Source organism: Ascaphus truei, chromosome 4, assembly GCF_040206685.1.
Source record: "Ascaphus truei isolate aAscTru1 chromosome 4, aAscTru1.hap1, whole genome shotgun sequence".
Lineage (NCBI taxonomy): Eukaryota > Metazoa > Chordata > Amphibia > Anura > Ascaphidae > Ascaphus > Ascaphus truei.
The window spans coordinates 242,130,399-242,152,452 of NC_134486.1; the positions used below are offsets into that span (position 1 = coordinate 242,130,399).

Genomic DNA, 22,054 nt, shown 5'->3' on the forward strand with positions numbered 1-22,054 from the left:
CATTTGCTTCAGAGGCCTGAGGGCATCGGACTATTCCGAAGAAGTGGCCACATCCTGCAGTGTCCCCATTTCTAGAACACTTAGACACTTGCAAAAATGGTTCTGTTTTGAAGAAAATACAGGGAGAAAAAGAAGTCTTTAAGTCTGGCACATTGTGTCGGCAGCCATTATGGAGGAGAGAACCTAGTGATTTTTATTTTTCTTTTGTTATAAATCATGAATTGAACATGTAAAATTCCCGTAAAATGTAAAAAAAAAAAAAAAAAAAAAAGTGGAATCTTCTTTGCTCTTAACATTGAGCCTAGTGACTAATAGACACTAAGTCCGTATTTCCAAATAAGACTCTGGACTTCATGATTGCTCACTGAACTGCTGGGCCCAAACTCAAACTAAGGTGATTTTTGCTTTAAAGTGGTTATCTTCCAATAGCCATGGGCTATAACAATGATAAATCACACCAGAGTAGTGCATGCTTCTGAACAACCAGCTAGTATTGTATTTGTCGCTCTAGAACACAGCTGGGACTTAGCCTGGTTCAAGCACTTGCCAAGTCTCTGCGTGGTAATACGATGGACCTACAGTAAAACAAATATGCATATACAATGGTGTGGTCATTAATTACCTTTAGGGTGAGCAGGTCTTGGAGCAAGAAAAAATGTTTAATAACTAGTATTCTAACCAGGCTAGCTGTAAGAAATATGAAACAAAAAAACCTTTGCGCTAAATGTCTTAACAGCGCATCCTGTGGACTAAGGTCTTCAGATGATAGATAGGCTTGCTGGCATCCGTTGCCTAAGCATATTTATTTTTGTTTTTTATTATTTGCCTGTTTTACACTGCGCTTCTATAATTTACATGTGTTTTTGCTATAGCATAACTGGTTAAAAAAGGACATTGCATAAAATGCACTATATATATTTTTTTTTTCTTACTGCCGGCACTGGAAACGATATTGCCTTATGGAAATGAAACATTTACTTTAATTAGTTTTTTTTTTTTTAAATTATTATTATTCATCTTCCATGGTTGATACAGGTAAAGAAATTGGGTTTGCTCCACATGCCAATTAGTATATATTTTAAGAGTACAAAGTGTTAATGTGTAAGTCACTTAGACGTGCAGTTACAATGCTTATTGCTAATTCTTAAAGTGACATCTCTTACAGCATCTCTTGTGTGATGAACACACAGGTGAAAAGCAAGGAATCTGCGCTCGAGCTGTCCTTTAAAATCAGCTGAAATGACCCGTTTTCAGCTGTGCACGCTGGAGCAACTCCCCAAAACACTCCTAAAGTTGAGAACTCCCGAAGGAGAGCTCAAGACAAAGAAAAGAAAATGCACACACACCGCACCATGAATCAATTAAGAATATATGACAATTTTAAGATCTGGTCAAATGACCACTCGTATATTCAGTGACTGAATAATACAATTACAAAAACAATAAAAATCAATATACGTAAAACCACAATATAACAATTAAATACCAGAACACTCCCACACAGGGATACTAAACTGGCACTTTCTTCTGTAAAGCCTACACCATGAATCAAATTAATTAAAAAAAACATTCATAATAGAAGTTTCAATTTAGCAACATGATTCAATGCCACAATGAGGGAGACAGATACTGACCACAACCGATAATGTGTAGCTGTGGTTGGCGCTGATGATATGCCCGGACTGCACCAGCACTCCTCAGAACTCCCCTCCACTCGCGCTTCCTGGTCTCCTCTGTCCCAGCCAATGGGTGAGCATGTTGAGCAGCCTGGCGTGACCTCTTCGCGTTTCGCAACTGTGCTTCGTCAGGAGGTCACGTTAGAGGCCGTTCACGCACACTATAAGGCAACAGCAACCAATGAAATCAGAACATGGATATCGGCACTGATACAAGGAAAACTAATGCAGAATAAACTGTGAAAACCGTGAGAATAGATTATTTTCTACACTGGTGAACAGTCAACATGCTATTGTTGACAAATAGTGATGAAGAATAAGAAAACAGTTGGAATAAATAATTTCCAACATCAATAAACAATATATTATTATAAACCTACTGTGATGAATAGTGATAATCCCTTTAACTAACTGGTGAACATAATAAATTAAAGATCTGATCATTAAATCTGTGAATTAGTGAAACCAATAAAGTTACATAAATCATGCTGCGACTGTGACTCAGACACAGCGTGATTTATGTAACTTTATTGGTTTCACTAATTCACAGATTTAATGAATTTACCAATGTTAATCGTTTGTTAATATTGATCACATTATATTTAGCTGTAGTAAATGTTAATTTATTATGTTCACTTGTTAGTTTAGGGGATTGTTTATTACTATCACAGTAGGTTTATAATATATTGTTTATTGATGTTGGAAATAATTTTGTTCTTACAGTTCTTCCACATTTTATTCATTTTTGGCATTAGTTTTCCTTGTATCAGTGCCGATATCCATGGTCTGATTTCATTGGTTGCTGTTGCCTTATAGTGAGCGTGAGCGGCCTCTAACGTGACCTCCTGACGAAGTACGCTGTTGCGAAACGCGAAGAGGTCACGACAGGCTGCTCAATGTGCTCACCCATTGGCTGAGACAGAGAGACCAGGAAGCGCGAGCGGAGGGTAGTTCTGCCGAGTGATGGTGCAGTCCGGACATATCATCAGCGCCAACCACAGCTACACACTATCGCTTGTGGTCAGTATCTGTCTTCCTCATTGTGGCATTGAATCATGTTGCTAAGTTAAAACTTCAATTATGCATGTTTTTTAGATTAATTTGATTCATGGTGTAGGCTTCACAGAAGCAAGTGCCAGTTTAGTATCCCTGTGTGGGAGTGTTCTGGTATTTAATTGTTATATTGTGGTTTTATGTATATTGATTTTTATTGTTTTTGTAATTGTATTATTCACTCACTGAATATACGTGTGGTCATTTGACCAGATCTTAAAATTGTCATATATTTTTAATTGATTTGTGGAGCGCTGTGTGTGCATTTTCTTTGAACACATAAGTGTCTTATTGCACTAAAATATTTTGAATTCAACATTTTTAATCTTGGGACAATATAGTGCTTATGTTTTTGTTTGTGATAACATTGCTTTCTCTCCTTTTTAGGTTTTTCTAAGAATTTTTTTTTTAAGTGCTGTTGTGAAGTTTATGTATGGTACTATAGGTTAAATATGTATTCGAGCTTTCTAAATGATCCAACATTTAGCACTGTACAGTATATACCTTGACAGTGAAACAGGTAAGCAAGGTAAAAGACTATCTGATCAATGCATTTTAGCGTAGAGCTACTGTATATAAGTGCAATGCATCTGTAGGCTGCAAAATGAAAGTGACTGTTGAACACTTCCTGCCTATTTTGTTCTGTTACTTTGCTTCAATACACTGTATTTTATTTCATAGTGCTGTCTGATACGCACAGGTAGAAGACATTTTCACAGAACAAAAGAAGAACCCTTGACTATTAGCATTTAGTAATGAACCTTGTAGCCGACTTTTTAATCAATCAAAAGGTTCTCTGTGGGAAAATATTTTTAGGCTATAACCTACGCCAAAATTATATTGTGGTCAGATGAGTGTTTGCAGTGTTTTTTTGTTTTTAATCTGAGGGGGAAAAAAAACAATTTATACAGTAATTGTATGTATACATATATTACATAAATTACATTTTATGAAGGTAGTCTTTTATTAGATGACCGCACTTGTCATTGAAAAGTGTGCACACTAATGAAATTCTAGGCTCTACCCACAAAGCTTATTTCGCCTTCTTACAGCTATAAACTACAGCCATGTAATCAATCCCTTCCTCCCTATGTTTTATATTAAAAATAAAAAGTGCATTAATTTAAGGTGTTCTCAAAACATCTCAAATTCTTAAAGTAACAGTTCCTCCTGCCCCCTTTAAAAAAATGTTTTTTTCTTTTCTAGCAATTTTAAATGTAGATGGGAAGCAGGGGGTCTCTGCAGCTGAAATTAAAGAAATGTAGCTACAGAGACCCCTTGCTTCCTGATATACTTACTGGGGAAGGTGCCAATGGTACAGTCCCCTCCAGGGGAATCAAAATGGAGGTTTGTGTTACGTGGCCAATAGGAAGCTTGACATGGCATCCGATCGAAATCTCCATGAAGTATCGGCAGCACCTTCTCCATTAAGTATTTGATGAAGCAGGGGATCCCTGGAGCTTCCCAGCTATTAAAAAAAATGAATAAATAAGGTGGGGATTTATCCATTAAAGCTGCAGTTCAGTCTTTTTATTTTTTTTTTTTAATTAATTTTTTTACTTCAATAGTTTCATGTGGGCAATCTCTAATTACCTAAAGAACTGTATAGCTGCCAGTCAATTCGTTCTCCATGTATTGATCGGCAAAATTTGGCAAGATCTTTAGATATGGCATATGTTTTTCTTCTGCTTCTGTCACTCAGTGGAAGCTAATGAATATTCATGAGCACTCCTGCACTGACATGTGCTAGAGGGAGGGCAGGGCTGACAAAGGGGTGTGCCAGGGCTTGTGACAGGACATGAAGGGGCAGTGCCTTAGTAAATGGTTGTTAAAATAGAATACAAGAAAATTGGTCTTTCAAAGTTGTTTTTTTAAAACTACAGAACTGATTTATTTAAAAAAAAACACATGCAGGATATTGACTGAACTGCAGCTTTAAGTCAAACCTTGCGCTAATTGACGTATAAAAATAAACACCGCTGTTGGTGTTTTGTGTTCATAAGTGCAGAAAGCCTTTAAATGTCTAAAAATTGCCAAAAAAGAACCTACCTTAACGATTAACATAATCTAAACATGGCCATGGTAATGTACCTGAAATTATTGCATTATTGTCCAAGTATTGATTGATTTATGATTTAATTATTTTTTGTTGCAGTTATGTAAGTGGTGTAACAATTTTTTTTTAAGAATAATTAAAGCATGTAACATTCAATGATTTCAGTGCTGTTAGTTGTACAGTTTTGTGTCCTATTAGGAGAAATATAGCAGTTTTGTATTAACGAGAATGATCTCCATATAGCACTGATTTTAAGAAGATCAGCTGAAGGAGGCGCCTGTGATGTCTGGCATTGCAGTCCCTTCGACTGTAATATAGTTAATTTAGCAGTCTGTTACTAGTAGGCTGCTATCTTTAACATTATACAGCTCAACTCTGTTATAACGCAATCCTATACAGCGCGAATCCGCTTATAACATGATGCAAGCGTGGCTCCCAATTTTCGTATTTATGAATATTTTACAACATGATTATTGGTATTTTAAATACTTTATTGTACAATGCATACAATGGTACATTATTTCTAATGCGATCCGCTTATAACACGATGTGATTATTTGGACCCCAGGTACAGCGTTATAAGTGGTTGAGCTGTATTTGTGGAGACTAACAGTTAAAAAGGCACCATATGTGTTTGAATATCCAGAGCACTCAACTAATTTTGGGCTTTTTGCAACAATTTTGTGGACAATGACGATAAAGCCCTTTTCCGAGATTTGATGGACAGTGTACAGAATTAACATTTTACCCATTTAAATTTCTACTATTTGTGCAAACAATTGTAAAGTGATAAATGCTGCGCTATTGGGTCGTTATAATTGCTTATTTAACTTAAACGGTTCAGAGTGAGGTGTGAAATGTATTTTAACTGTCAAATGTTTTCAATATTTTTTATTTAAATTGGTTGGTGCGGTTTTGTGCAATCACATTTTTCATTAGTAAGTGTCATAATAAGTTCACGTGTTTTTAATACTAACTTTGGTAAATTGTCTTTGATGTATGTATAATTGTATTGATATAACGCCAACAATGTACACAGCGCTTTACAAAATTACAATAGGAGGTAAATATAATGCAAGCAATAAGGATAAGTTCAACGGGTAAATTATCACATAAGGCTTAGTGTTATGCTGGGAGGCTTGCTGATACAGGAGTCGTGTGCATTGTTAGAATAGCAGACGGGAGGTTAAATGAATCTGGAGTTCGTAGAAGAAACGTTTAAAGAGCTGCTTCTTTTAAGAGGTCGTTTTTCAGCTGGGATTTCGATGCGGAAAGTGAAGGTACTTGACTAATAATTGAGTGGAAGAGTGTTCCATAGGTAGGGAGAAATTAGTGAAAAAGGTTTGACTGGAGAGGGCTTGAGAGGTTAAAGGTGCAAAGATGAGACCACCTTGGGTTGAGCGTAATAGGTGAGTAGGTGTGTAACGAGAGATCAGATATGGAGGTAGAGAGCCTTAAAAGAAGGAGAATCTCTGTAGTTTATACAGAAATTAATAGGAAGCCAGCAGCAGAGTGAGTTCAGGAGGTCAGAAGCAGATGTGTCCAAGAACAGGCGATTTATTTTATCAACAGTGTTTTGAATGGACTGTGTAAGAGAGAGGTGCAAGGCAGGGAGGCCAGAAAAAATGTTATAGTAATCGATACATGAGCGAACAAGGGTATACATTAGTGTGTTAATCAAACATAGGAAGGGACGTATCTTAACAATGTTGCGAAGGAAACGGGGTCAAGATTTAGTAATCGCGTTTCTATGTGGGGAGAAGGAAAGGGAGGAGTCGACGTGCTTGCAAGATTGGGTGGATAGTAGTGTTGACATTAACAGAGAAGGGAATAATGAGACCTGGTTTGGGAGTGAATATGAAGTTCTGTCTTGAAGTGTGTTGTGTGTGTGTGGTGTGTTGTGTGTGTGTGGTGTGTTGTGTGTGTGTGTGTGTTGTGTGTGTGTGTGTGTGTTGTGTGTGTTGTGTGTGTGTGTTGTGTAAAGGCAGCAAGCATTCACAGAAATTAGTGATTGAAAAAAAAGTTTCTTTATTAGGTTGCATCATATCTCCAATGCATTTGTCCCAGCATGGACCGTCGTCAGGGCTCAGGGAAGTTCTCTCTTAGCCATGTTAGGCGGAGATTATAGTAGGGGCGCGCATGGCATTGCTTGTGCCTGTCGCCAAGCGATGGGTGCACTAGGGCTGGAGCGATAGGGAGGCGTGGCGGACACGTCACCAGGCTGGTTCACCCTCATTGGCTGAACCGCTCACGTGACGCGGCTGCTGCGTGGGAAAAACTAATTCATTAGCTTAAATTCTGCTGAGCGGTCGTCCAGCATCGTGCTCACTATGGCCGCCATCATTGACTTCCGCAGATTTGTTCTCGCGATGTCGCGGTTACTATAATTGTGGCCTTAAGCTTGAGGCGACGAAGGGCCATCCAGGCAGAGATAGCTGATGATAGTAATTTTTTACTAAACTGCGTGTGTACGGTCAGGCGTAGATAGATATAGTTGTGTAGCATCGGCATAGAGACGATAGGATAATTAATAATGCAACTATAAGAAATATAAATTGTAGAAGAGGAAATATTCTCTTACCCAATTTACTATATAGGAGCTGTGCAACCTATTTAACTATTTTGGTGGTAGCAATGTTATAGGTTTAAATTTTTTTTATTTTTTTTTTATCAATAGACAAATCATATATACTTTTTCCCCATATTGGGACTTTTAAATCACGGGTGCGCAAACTTCCCCGCTGCGCCCCCCTGAATACTCGCGCCCCCTCCTTACATTGTCTTCGGCGTCAAATGACGCCGCGGGGTCACGTGACCCCACAGCATCATTTGACACTGCGTTGCCAAAGACAAGGTAAGTGAAGTTTCAGAGGCCTGACGTGATCCCCCGACATTTAATTTAAATGGATTGGGGCAGAGCGCTGGGCCTCTAACCGCCGCACCCCCTGAAAATCTTGCGCCCCCGTACTTTAGATCCTAATTCTATAATAGTTTATTTTCCCCACATATAGACAGTCTAAATGTTAGAGTGCATTTTCACTGTTCTCTATCTCATGGCAGTAGGCACAAATCATTGAAGGTAGAGCAGCCTCCCAAAGTAGAAACATTAGTTCTTTATATGAGGCAATCTTGTTCTGCCCTACCTAGCCGAGGCATAGGTTCTTTATTTTCTTCAGGCTTGCCTGACTTTTAGTGCAGTCGGGTCCAGGAGGGTCCTCTTGACCTCTCTTCCCCCCTGAACCGCCGCTCTCTAATCCCTAGCAAGACACTAACCCGGTGGGATCCATTGTGACAAAGGTCTGTATCTCGTGACTATATTTTGGGGAGACATTTTTCTGGATGCCGTTGCCTCTTTCGGGAGTTTTGGCACAATTTTCTTCGAACAGTGTTGGCTGTCCTCCCATTTGTTCTCCTGCAGGTTCGCTGAGGTGCTTGTATGTTTAATATTCACATAGTTCAGTGTTCCCCCTGCTTGAGCCTGCAGTTATTTTAGTAGTCTACTTTTGTACTTTGCTTATGGGGTTCTCCTTCTTTTTTTTCTTCTTTTTTTTCTCCCCCCACAACCCTGCAAGCTTATCTGCTAAAGAGGGTATTTCTAAGGCCATCCTGTAGAGCTCTCAACCTAAGAAATTGTCAAAAAATATCCTAGATTCATTAGCAGGATTTTTCCAGGAAGCACAGATTGCAAATCTTGGTTGCCTTACGTCTGGTGCACCTGATCTTTCTGACCAAATGGCCGAATTTTTAGATTGGATGGAGTGCACGGTCTTCCAAAGTGTGGAACATACTGCTGCTGCTGAGACCATGGAAGTCTCCCAAAAGATCCAGATCCCAAACTAGTCTGGATAAGAAGCAGATTTACATCTCTTGATTCAAACCAGCTTCTGGAGTCTAAAGGAAAATAAATGTATTCAGAGGAGAATAAGGAAAACTATTCTGGTTTTGACGTACACCCACTTGTCAAGGCAATGAGAGAAGTGTTTGACATGCAGGAGGATATTGAATATTCTAGAGCCCATGATATTTTTTATAAAAGCCCAGAAGAAAACATTTGACCTGTCTTATTCCACAAGGTCATAAAGAATATGATTTTGAAACTGTACATGTTCAAGATTTAAGATCTTGGGAAGTGCTACCTAAAGTCTATGCAGCCGTTTCTAGGATTGGAAAGCGAACTACCATTCCCATTGCGAATGCAGCATTATTTATAGATGCTATGGACCGGTAGATGGATAATATGTTGAATTATGTGGTGGATGGTACTGCTTGCAAGCCTTCCATTCCGATTGCCTCTCTGACAAGGTTGCTAATAATTGTGTGTTTGAGAGAGGTGTAAGAAGAGCGATTATTAGAAGTACCATAGCTGAAGTTAAGCTTGCTATAGAGTACTTCTGCGATGCTTAGTTTGTTTCATTTTAAAAGCCAGAACGGTCTATGGCTTTATCTGTGGTTCAGACTCTGGCCTGCTCACTCAATCATCGATAGATCTTCAGGTCGGAAGAGGGTTTTTTCTAGTTTTGGAAATTCGGCTGAAAATGGCTCCACTCCTGTCAGACAGCCTTGGGAATGCTAGAGCTCATAGGCCTGGCAGGCAATACGCAAGACAGCGCGCCTGGAAAAGAGGCCAGAAAAAAACTTTTTTGTCCCATCAGAGGAAGAAGTGTCTGTTTTTCACGGGGCCTAACAAGTCGACATGATATCCAACCAGGCTCGGCTGCTCCTGGAGGGTGTAAGGTTAACAGAGTGGGTCCGTGCTGCACCAAATTCGATTTCAGACAAATGGAATCTGAGTACATTTTCAACGGTTACCTTCTAGAAATCAACAATATTCCAAGAAGAAACCTGTTTGCCCGGTCAAAGGATATCTTGAAGAGAAATTGCTTAAAGGACAGTATGCAAAAATTAACCTGCAAAGCAAATAGAAGAGGTTTCAGCATCTTAAAGGAAAGACGACATCTATTTGATTATCTTGGTTGTGCCAAAAAAGACTGTTTTGGAGCTATTCTACACCTCGGGCATATCAACATATTTCTTAATGTAAGAAGTTCAAACTCTCAGATCCCTTTTTCAAGCAATTAGAGTATTAGACTGGTTGGCTTTGAATTTAAAATAGGCTTCTTTTCAGATGCGTATGGTAGAACTGTATTGCAGGTTTTCTAAGATTTGCTACGTCACAAGGGTACTTACAGTTTAGAGCCACTTCCTTTGATATAGGCACAGCTCCCACATTAATTGCGGCGATCAGAAAAAGAGGAATTTATATATTTTTTCAACTGTCGATAAAGCTCTGTGGAGGCAGTAACTGCTTCAGCATTTGGAGCAGACAAACACAATATGATGAATCATAGATGGGTTGTCAATGAAGAGTCAGATGGTTCCTTTTTGGAGGGTTAAGATTTAGGAATCCTCCCCTTCCTTTTTTTTCCTCATATAATTTAAATATACATGCACACATACTTTTTTTTGATCAGCCGCTGGAAAACTTTTCCTTGTCTATAGAGGTAGCAAAATGGGCATGTTTGCAAATGAGGCCTTTGCAGCTAAGCATAATATCTTTCAGAGATCAGGACCATAAAGGCTATTCTGTTATTTCCGAGCCAACTTAAAGGTCTGGTTGCAAAAGGCGGGGGGGGGGGGGGGGGGGGTTGGGGTGCAGAGATAAACTTAACCAGTATCTTGGTAGTATGTTCCAGGCAAACAAAACATATTTGAAGATAATTTCCGTCAAAGTCCTGATGGCAGCAAAGAAACTAAACTTTTAGGTCTTTTTCTGAAGGACATATCAACCGCATGCCTTCAGAGCAGACACACGTCTTATTTCAAACTACACTACCTCTTTCCACTTTTATCCCTAATGCCAAGAGTTCCAGGGAAAATAAGGCTGATGTCATAACAATGCTACAATGTTGATCAAGAAGCCCTTGTTTCCTCTCTTGGTAGGGATGACAAAGGATTGGCCTTTATATCCCATCATTCTAAACTGGAGATGTTGGCTCTGATAGTGTAGAGATTGAGTTGGAATGCCTGAAAAGCCAAGGCGTTTGATAAGGTGATCTCCATTTAGCCATCAGCAAGAAGTAGAAATCGATCTCTAGACTATACAACCAAATCTTGAAGGTTTTTGCAGGAATGGTATCATCAAATGTGGAGTGAATTTTCACGATCGATCTTGTGTTCAATATATGGATTTTCATCAGGCATGGCTTGATCTGGGAAAAAGCCTTCGTTCTCTCAAAGTTGAAGCTCCTATTTTTGTCACCCCCACTCAACTTCTTTACAGCCTCAATAATTTGTGAAAATAAAGACCACGATTCTGGAGGACATTGTGATCAAATGCTGATGGTAGATGCATTGACTAGGAGGGCAGCGAGGATGTGCTGCATCAGAAAAGCAGTGTCCTCAGACAAGTTTTTCAGTTTCTTCCTAAAGTAGTTTTAATATTAACCAGGAAATTACTTTTTGTCTCTCCGTCAAATTTAAAGGAAACAAACTTCCATACTTAAGACATTGTTAATGTGTTAAAACTTTCCTGGAAAAAGCAGAGGCAAAAGGCCTTTTTGTTTTTGCTTCAGGTCCAAGTAAATGTAAAGGCATCTATTGTGAAATGGATAACTTCTGCAATTAGGAATACCTGTGTAGCTCAAGACAAACGGCTACCAGACAGAGTAATGGCACATTTCACAAGCTCAGCGATGACTTATGACTTCATGATTGGCAACAGCGCAGGCTGCTCCAGCAAAACTATGCAAGGAAGCTGTATTGTGCTCCATGTGCACTTTAATTACATTCCACATTCAAACTGCTGATGCCTGCTTTGGTCAGGAAGTGCTGCAAGCACACATACTGTGAGACACAGACTCTTCACCCCCCCCCCCCCCCCCGAATGCCTGTTCTTGGCATATTTATATTCTGTGTCCCGTCTCTTGCTTCCTGCCATAAGACAAAAAAAAAAATGAGAGAAATTCACTCTTATGGCTGTATGCACCAACTCATTTTCTTGAATGTATTACCTGTGTTAGTTGTCTTCCATACTGGGGTAACTTGGTGTAGATGCTCATTTCATTGCTGGGGAGCGGGGAATGGGAAACTTTGTATATTACGTGACGCCTTCTCATTTGGGAAGCAGTTCTGCCTTCAACTAGTGGATGGGAATAACTGTTGCGTATTGATATGAGAAGACTACAGAAAATGAAAATTACGGTAAGATATAAAAAGTTTTTCACTTTATAAAGTAAATATGAACTTGTATAAATCCATCATTTGATGTCACACCTACCCCATCTATTTATCCTTTTGTTCCCCAACCTTAACGTAACCAGTATATTTAAGAATTTTTTTTTGTAGAGAACTGCTTTAACAGTGTAGAAGCAGAAATCTACAAGCCCATCATGTTGGCATTTAATATATAATATATTAATGTATGTATTTTGTAAAACCAGGAATAAGTAGGCTCTTGTCGCAATGGGGTTCACTCAATTATAAAACTTTTGTATAAGCTTCATATAGGCAATGCCCCAAGTGGCAGGCATGTTGAATGTTCATAGAGAAAACACTATACCCCAAAGAGATTGAGTTTATTGTTGTAGGGCAACTCCCCCATCCCCCAAGATCGAAAGACTCCAGGTGAGGATAATGTTCTCCATACTACTAAGAACCTGAAAAATCCCACATTTTCGATCTGCCTCAGTTGTTGCAATAGAGCTTTCTAAGCTACAAGGGAATAATGGGATTCCTGCGTGACCCTGTCTCAAGGCTGTATCCCCCTTTTTAGTTTCAAATGAAGACACCCCTCTGTAACCATTCAATCTTTTGGGAAATGCTCTTAGTCTCCCACTTCCATGATGCGACTTGTATATTTCTTACAGCAGCACAGTAGCACTTTTAAGCTAGTCAGGCAGCACACAAGGGGTTCCATAATAATGTGCCAATCTCTTAAAGCAAAGGTATTTAAAAAAAAATTACCTTTTCTTTTCTTTCAGACCTGAACTTTCAAATGTCTCAAGTTGAAGTCAAAAACATGTATTCCGTGTTGGAAACTTGCCTTTTTATGGGAATAAGTGAGGTGCAAAAATGATGGGTAAAAGATCTCTATCTTAGACATGTAGAGACACCAGCCTTGGAAAAAAATCCATTTGTATTGAAGCGTGCATATACAGAAACGTATAGCATACAAACGGTTAATGCATAAAGTAATCTAGTGCCAATATGAAAACACACTTGCATAGCCTACAAACACTCGCCTTGAGAGACTGGCCTTGAGAGACTGGACGTTTCGGGCAGCAGACTCTTGACAAAGGGCTTCTGCCTTCTGCCCCGTAACTGTGTTTTCATATTGGACCTAGGTTACGTTATGCATTAACCGTTTGTATGCTATACGTTTCTGTATATGCACGCTTCAATACAAATGGATTTTTTTCCAAGGCTGGTGTCTCTACATGTCTAAGATAGAGATCTTTTACCCATCATTTTTGCACTATGTTATGGATCTGTTGAAGGATGTTTCCTTTAGGGGATATTGATACTTTAGCAGGCTTTTCTATTTACAATGTTTTGTGCATATACTTATTTGCCTTATAGAGTATTTATAAATCATGTGGTTAACATTTCCCATAGTGCAGGTGCACTAATTCAAATTGTATCTCTAATAAATGAGGACCATAAAAAAGTACATGCTTTAATTTTCATTTTATAAGACCTGCAAAGGATAGGGCCATAGCAAGTCTTATTTAATCTGTTTTTGTTCCCTTTTATAAACGTCAAAGTTGAGCACTTCCATGGTGTGGTGATTAAAAAAAAATAATAATAACAATATAAGAAATCCCACAAAACATCACCCATTTTTATTTCCCTGAGAGGCAATTTTTTTGCTAATCATATTTCCAGAATGTAGTTATATTCTATAAAAATTGTGGCGTTGTTAAATATAGCTACAAAAGGCCTTCACAATTAGAGATGGTGATTGATTGATATATATATATCAATATATATATATATATATATATATCAATCTATCTATCAATCATTGTTTTTTGTTTTTTTTCCTATGTGAGAAGGGGATTACTGCTTTGAAGTATAGTATCCAATGGCCCAGACACCAGTTGCTGAGTTAAATGCTTCTATTGCATGAAGAATTATTGCAGAGTTGTTCATGAATAAATCCCCAAATCCGAAAACATTTTTAATTGTTAAGACTTTTCAAACAAGATCTGCAAATTTGTGGTGAAACCATTATTGTAGGGACAACGAGCACTGTACAGCTTGTCCACGTGGTTACTCATCTGCCCTGTACATTTATACTTAAAGTATGCTGAAGTTGTACAAATTGCATACACAAATTAATTTTTCCATTACGTGAAAATGGGGTTTAAATAACTTATTGGCAAGCCACTCCTTTTTAATGAAGTGATGAGATGTGTAATTTCTCAGTAGAGAGCCAGCTATGCTTTGTGATGTCATTGGGTCCTGTTTGTTCTGTCCTTCTCTGTTATTGCAGCCATTTGAACCAAAAAGAAGTTGAAAGGCTTGTGCTACATTAGATAGAGTAGAAATGTATCTGAATGCACTGCAGCCTTCCAGTGTCATAAATGAAATCACAAACCAAAGCTGGTTAATTGTTTTGTCATGTTTTATATTTTACATAGCTTCAGTAGTTGGACAATGGAGCTCTCAAATTGAATTTATTTTAAAATCCAATAGGGTAGAATATGCGATAAAGACAGATTTGTTCCAACACATTCTATCTAAGTTACTAAAAACAAAATCTAGTTTTATTGCAGAGACTCCTAAACATTGTATACTGGGCCTCGCAAACGAGTTGCTTTCTACCATCTTTTACGGTGCACTACATATGGTACAGGAGACCAACCGCATTATTTGCTGTTCTGGGTACTCCCTGGTTCCCGATATATTTATAGGTGCTCCTTCCTGGGTATTTATACAGCTGTGCAATAGGAAGCCACAAGGGATGTCATTGTGGCTTTTTATTAGCCCGTGAGATTTGGCCCTTGTTTTATTTTCACTGGACAGAGCAAGAACACCGATAACTTGGAACCAGGGGTCCCTGGAATTGGGGACGTGGGGAAGCAGTTAGTCTGGAAGACTCCTAATTTCAATGTTATAGAGCAAAGGAAACTATTACAAAAGTACATGCAGCTGGAATTGCTGCTTTAGTGAAGTCCAAAACATTTACAGTATAACATTAGAAAAAGATATAAGGATTACATTGAAAAGAAGAAAGCAACAAAAGATGATTTATGGGAATCCATTTTTTGTATGTATTCATAGTTGCACGGGGAAGGTCCTTAAGTACCTTTCAAATCATGGAAGGAGAATAAGAAAAAAACAATCTCTCCCCTCTGCTTGATTTTAAAATACAACATACTTATTTCTATAACCTCGTTACAATACGGAAACGTCTCATTTCTGGTAACTGCAGTTTTGTCTGATCTATGTAATGGAGATGGGACTTATAAATATATTAGAGAGGATGAAGCAGCTTGTTTGTTCTCTGTTTAGCTGTAATTTGGGGGTGGGATCTGATGATTTTTGTCCTATAAAGACCGCCGTTCCACTGAAATATTCAAACTTTTTTTTTTTTAATGTCAAACTGGATATTTTTGCATTTGAGCAAAGCTGACACATTAATTGTAATTTCCGTAGTCCTTTCTAGTCTTGCCAAAGAAAGTGGAGTGTTGAAAGCACATCTAACCTCTTGTTCTTCATCTAACCTAATTCTTCATATGGGAGAGGGGGAATTCAAATGACACGAGATTTCCTTAAAAAATGCCACGCTAATGTCGTCTACATAAAAATATAATGTAAGCTGCAGACTAATCGATAGTTGACCACGGCATTTTTGCAGTTATTGAAAATGTGCTGCCACAGAACAGTGAGAAACAATCCCTTGCAGGTGAAGTATGGATGCTAGAACTCTGCTTGCGGAACTAGGGGTCACATGTCGGTATGGGTTATCGCACCCGTTCTGTCATGAAGTTCCATTCAACTCAATGGGGTCTTGTTACTAAAGTCTCCCGGCTGCAAAGGTAGTGCAAAACCAGTGCAAAAAAAAAAACAGCCATGTTCATCAAAGAAAAGGCATCCCGTTGAAAGCCATATGAGTTTTTTTATTTTGATAAATCTGGTGCAAATCTTTTGCACAAATGTTGCCCAAGTTTTTCAGCTGGGGGACTTTAGTAATTAACCCCCAATGGGACACTGGGACAGGTGCGATAACACGTACTGGAACTTTATGCATGTGCCTCTAAATTAGAAAGGAATCTGGAACAAAGCCTTTCACTGCTTGAGGGAGGTTCCTCTAAAAATGAAGTTTGCCTTTTGCCTCAGAGAATGTCTCTTGCTTGCAGTTGCTGTGGCTTTGTTTACTGAAGGCACACAGAAGCAAGGTGTTGCCATCACCGATAATGTGCGGACTGAGTTAAACAATGTGTATTAACATGGTTATATGCTTAAAAGTAACACGATTTGTGTACTAGGCTTTCTTATATTTGTAGCTAAAAGTAAGATGAAAAAGCATTCCAGATAGTACAAATGTTCTGTAAAAGTATGAATATCTTGTATTGCACAATTTAGAAAAACAAAGTAGTAATTATTTCGACGAATAGCTCTCAACATTTTGCCATTTTGCTTTCACTTAATGTGTGTTGTAAGTATATATGTGTATGTTTTATTATTTCTCTTTAGGGAAAGTTATAGCCTTGTTGGAAATGTTTTTGTACTGCTTGGAGATGTTGCTACGCCTCAATTTACCTTTGTGTACCATATGTAAAAGAATTGCATTGCATGTGTTTTAGGAAATCTGAGTTCTATCTACTTGATTATCGTTGTGGTTACTATTATGATTGGAATCATTCAATAGTGGCACTTTATCTGAAAGTCATACAACATTTTTTAAATGGTTTAATCCTCATCACAGCCTACAAAACTTTTGCTGCCAATAATGATTTGTTACAATGCAATTTATGATTGTGTGTCAGCATTTATCACTTTACAAGTTGTCTGTGCTACTCCCACAATAATTTCCTTGATTTTACCACGCATGGTTTCTGTACCCTCCTCTAAGAAATGCAGAATGGGACCTTTTTCTCCCTGTCCGTTTACCCAGTTCCAGGTGTTGTAGTAGTATTATTACATTGATGTCAGTCCTTCCAGAGCAGCAGTAAGAGCAGAAGATCTCCAGGCTCTGGAAGAACATTGGGTAACTATAGGCAGGAATCCTGCCATGAGTCTCCTCACTGAGGAAAGATGAATCGTAAGTTTGAACAAATGCTGTAATCCCTGGCTAGTGCCTTTCACAATCACTTGCCAGCAGGATATTTTGGGTAGTCATATTTTCATGTTGTGACGGGTGGCTCTTTCCTTTGCAGCCAAACAGGCAAAAAGTTAATGGCGAAGTGTCGAATGCTTATCCAGGAGAATCAAGAGCTGGGGAGGCAGCTGTCCCAGGGCCGCATTGCGCAGCTTGAGGCAGAGTTGGCTTTGCAGAAGAAATATAGTGAGGAACTTAAGAGCAGTCAGGATGGTAAGGGTCATTTTTACAAAACTGATTTTTTTTTTTTTTTTTTTTTGCAATTGGCCGTTCCTGTTTACTTTTACGAAGTATGTGAAACATACAATTTATGGCATTTACTTTGTTTTTTGTAATGTATTTTTCCATTGTGTTCATCTGTATATTTCAGAAAGTATGCTCTAACACAGAGGTGTTCAACTCCAGTCCTCAAGCCCCCCCCCCCCCAACAGGTCAGGTTTTCAGGATATCCCTGCTTCAGCACAGGTGGCTCAATAATCAGAGGCTCAGTCAAAGACTGTGCTGAAGCAGGGATATCCTGAAAACCTGACCGGGGGGGGGGGCTTGAGGACTGGAGTTGAGTATCCCTGATCTAACAATTAGTCTTTGCTGTCAATGGGTCCTGTTTAAAAGACCCTCTGGCAGGAAAATGATTACCTGTGGATTTTAATTTTTTATATATCGACAATTCAGTTGCCATTGCTATGTTCTATATTGGAATTGATGTTTTCAATATTTCTAAAAACAGATCAATTAAAAATGTTTATGGCATTCATAAGTAGTTGGTCATGTTATGTATGCTTAAAAGTACCGTTCTACTTACCTGGTAAAATGTTTTCTTTTATGAATTCCACTAACTTTCCTTTTGTCAACCTAGTCAGATACTATAATGGACATAATTATCCATTAATTTTCTACTTGGAGAAATATTGGTATGAAATTATTTCTCTCCCCCCACCCCCCCAGAATGAACATAAGTCATAATTGTAGGTAATCTTCCCACATCTTGACATTAGCTTAGTTTCTGTTGAACATAGGAAAATCTATTGGTAAAATTACAATATTCATAGTATTTAAGGTATTTTTAATAACTCCTACAGTATATCCATTCAAGCAAATGTTCTTTTAGACTCATTTTTTATCTTTTTGCTCTCAAAGTTGTCCTTCTCCTTTATGTGCTATAATATATTCTTGAAATTGACTTGCACATTTAGTTGTTTTCATCCACCATATTTTTATTTAAATGGGTGATTTTTTTTTTTTTAAATTTCAAGAAATAAATCACGGATCAATTGTATCCTATAAAAAAATAAATTTTAAAAGTACATGTCTTCTTTTTCTTAGAGCTACATAATTTCTGTATACAAAATATGGCTACATAGGAAGCCAGGCAATATTTCAAAATGGAATATTGTTTTTCACACTCACACTGTCTTTCATGCATGTTGTGACTAATCTGCTGTGGGTTGTTTTCCTTGACACAGAACTAAATGATTTCATCATCCAGCTTGATGAGGAGGTGGAGGGCATGCAGAGCACTATCTTAGTACTGCAGCAGCAGCTGAAGGAATCCCGCCAACAACTAGCTCAGTTCCAGCAGTTCCAAGCCTCTGGTAACAACAGGACTCCTGCAACAGATCCTAAAGAAGAGGGAGCAAGTGCTGGTAAAGATTGTGACCGTCTGCCTAATGGACCAAGCAACGGCGGCTCCATCCACCAGAGAACTCATGGCTCTGCAGGTCTTTATAGGGAGGGCAGCAGCACAGAAGAGGACTTTCCCGCATCTCCTGGGAACGAAGGCAAGCTCTCAAACCACTCTGAAGAGAGAACTGGTAGAGGTGGCAGCAGCTACATGAATCAGCTTAGTACTGGGTATGAGAGCGTAGACTCCCCCACTGGCAGTGAGACCTCTCTCACACACCTTTCAAATGACACAGACTCCAATCATGACTCTCAGGAGGAGAAGGTAATGAGTGGGAAAGGCAACAGAACTGTGCGCTCCCGTCATGTTCAGAATGGGTTGGACTCTAGTGTAAATGTATAGGGTTCCGTTTTGTAAAACAATTTCCCCCTTGATTTTGAGACTTTTTTTTTTTCTTCTTTTATACGTCATTTAATTTCAGAGAACATTCTGTCCAGAAATGGTGCATATTTTGTCACAAACTTGCCTTTGAGTTTTTTTTCTTGTTGTTGCCTAATGTAATACTTTGCCAATTTGGACATTTTAACAGTTACATATGTTAAAAGTTGCTAAAAAAAACAAACAAAAAAATTACATTTGTGTAGACTTGAGTTATTTTTTATATAAGTTAATGAAAAGTAAAAAAAAAATGGAATCTCCTTCTGAAACTCTGAACATTAATGATGTCTGTACCTGTTAATAGCTAGAACATTTGCTATGTAAGGGCATTCTTACCCACGTTTTCAACATACATAGACTTAATTAACAACTTGTCATGGTATAGTGAGGGTTTGACTGCCAGAGTTTACCCAGTAATGTAGTTTTATCACACAAAGTTGGACTTTTAGAGAAGTCCTGTGGTAGTTTCAGTGTTAATTGCAGTTTTTCCTTTTCCTCTTGGACAACACATTTCTTTTTTCCTCTAGATGGCTGAATGTTTGAGACTTGTGTGCATAGTTACTCAGTTTTAAGAACTGTTGTATCTTGTTGATGCATATGACTCTGTGACTCCCAATGTTACCTTGCCTGTACTGACCAAACCAAAATAAAGATTTTTAATAACGTCACCAAACAAGCCCTCTTTGATTATACGTATTCTTTATTTGCAATGATCAGTGTTTTTGTTTTACTCCATATCATTTTCATTACAATTGCACCAGTCACATTGCAAATTCAGTACTTGCATCTTTAAACCTGTAGGCATCTTAAGAGCTATATTAACAGGCAAAGTATTCAAAGTATTCAGCATTTTTCCCTTACAAAAACAAATTAATCCTGCTTACAAAGCAACTTATTTTTTTTTCTTTTCACTTCCTAAATGTGAATGGTGCTTACACTTAAATCATTAATACTGATGACTCGAATGTTGCTGCATAGCCTGACTTTCCACACATTTAAATTACTGGATATATGTGATGTTCCTGTCCTGCACAGACAGCTGTAGTCAGAGGTACATTTTTTTGTTTTGTACGACAAAATGGTTCTTGTAGCCATGTCCATTCAGTTAAAATTGGGCAACTTTAATCATAGGTAATATCCTTTTCTTTAATTTGAACTGACACGATATATGTGGTGACCTTTTTTTTTTTTTTATTTAAAAGGGGTTCTAGATCACAACCAGGGAATTGTATAGACCTGGGGAAGCTACTTGATGGTTTATCAAGAAATAGTATTCAGGAAAAAGTTTAAAAAGAGTAATTGTCCGCAAGGATTTATGAAGAACCTGTCATGCAATACTAACCTTTCACTTGGATTGAAAACAGGTAGCATAGTTGTCATAAATTATAACTTTCAGGTCGGACTAAAGTTGTGAGTGGACTACCTTGAAGTTTAGTACTGGGGTCACTGTTTTTAACTTGTTTATTAATTACCTTGAAGTAGATGCAGAGAGCTGTCTCCATCTTAGCTGATGAGACAAACGTGTCTGGTAGTCAAATCAAAGCAAAGGATGCAACTTCTCTTCATAAGTACTTGAATAAACTGGTAGCTTGTGAAGGTAAATGGTAGATGTTTTAATTCAGATAAATGTAAGATTAAACATTTTGGGAATCAAGAATAGGAATGACACTACAGTAACTAAATGGGACAAAATGAGGTCAATCCTTGATGGAGAAGGATTTAGGAGTGCTTGTAGATGGCAGACTTGGCAATAGTGCCCAATGTCAGGTAGTAGCTCTAAAGACAAGTAAGATCTTTTCTTGTATTAAACTGGGTATGGATGGAAGAGAAGACCACATCATTTTGCCCCTGTATAAATCCTAAAGACCACAACTTTAATATGGGGCACTATGTCATAAGACCTTATGGAACTGGAAAAAGTGCATAGAAGAGCCACATTATTCATAAAGAGTGTGAAAGGTCTATGCAAAAAAGGATTTTTTTACATTTGAAAAGAGGCGTCTAAGAGGGAATATGATTACAACTGTATTAAGCTTTAATATAAGGAACTTTTCATCCCAAGGGGCGTACAAATGACACTGGGTCATTCCCTGAAGTTGGAGGAAAGGAGATTTAATTGGCAGCAAAGTATATTGTTCTTTAAAGTAAGGGCAGTTAAATAGTAGAATGTACTATCCATGAAGACTGATGGCAGATACAGTAGTTTTTAAGAAAAGGTTAGACATCTCTTTAGAAAGGAATGTTCTACAGATATGTCAAATAAGTTAAACATAGGAAGGATGTTGATCAAGGGAGAAATCTTATTGCCATGATAGGGTCGCAAATTAATTTATTCTTCCCTTTGAGGAGTGATCGGCAAATGTTTCTATGGGATTTTGCCTTCCTCTTGGGGGGGGGGATCGGAAGGGAAATGTATCTGCAGAATTTTACATGGTATCCTGTACTATGGTAAGAAAATATACATCAAGAAATGCACAATTTATTAAGATAAAACCGCTTTGTAGACACTGCTCGATCTCTCCCTTGAACTCTCCCCTGCTGAACTCTTCCCCCCCTGCTGAACTCTTCCCCCCCTGCTGAACGCTTCCCCTCCCTGCTGAACGCTTCCCCCCCTGATGAATGCTTCCCCCCCTGATGAACGCTTCCCCCCCTGCTGAATCTCCCCCCCCTGCTGAACTCTCCCCCCCCCACGCTGTACTCTTCCCCCTCCTGTACTCTTTCCCCCCCACCCCTGCTCGACTGTACTCTTCCCCTCCCCCCTCACCTGAACTCTTCCCCTCCCCCCCCCCTGCTCGGCTGAATTCTTCCCCCCCTTCCCCCACCTGCTGCTGAACTCAACTGTGTTGATCACGTAGGCTGTGCTTGTAGTGACAGCGATGCAACGT

At 38.6% G+C, this 22,054-nt stretch overlaps 1 protein-coding gene across 2 annotated transcripts in view; it reads left to right on the forward strand.

Annotated features, from left to right (window-relative positions):
- WTAP (WT1 associated protein) overlaps positions 1-19,845 on the forward strand; it is a 39,687-nt gene extending 19,842 nt beyond the window's left edge. For both annotated transcript variants that reach the window (XM_075597095.1, XM_075597096.1), the window contains exons 7-8: positions 17,169-17,323; positions 18,574-19,845. In XM_075597095.1, coding sequence (XP_075453210.1) covers positions 17,169-17,323; positions 18,574-19,133 — 715 coding nt within the window. In that variant the 3' untranslated portion in view covers positions 19,134-19,845. The remainder of the gene's footprint in view (positions 1-17,168; positions 17,324-18,573) is intronic.
- The last annotated feature ends 2,209 nt before the right edge of the window (positions 19,846-22,054 follow it).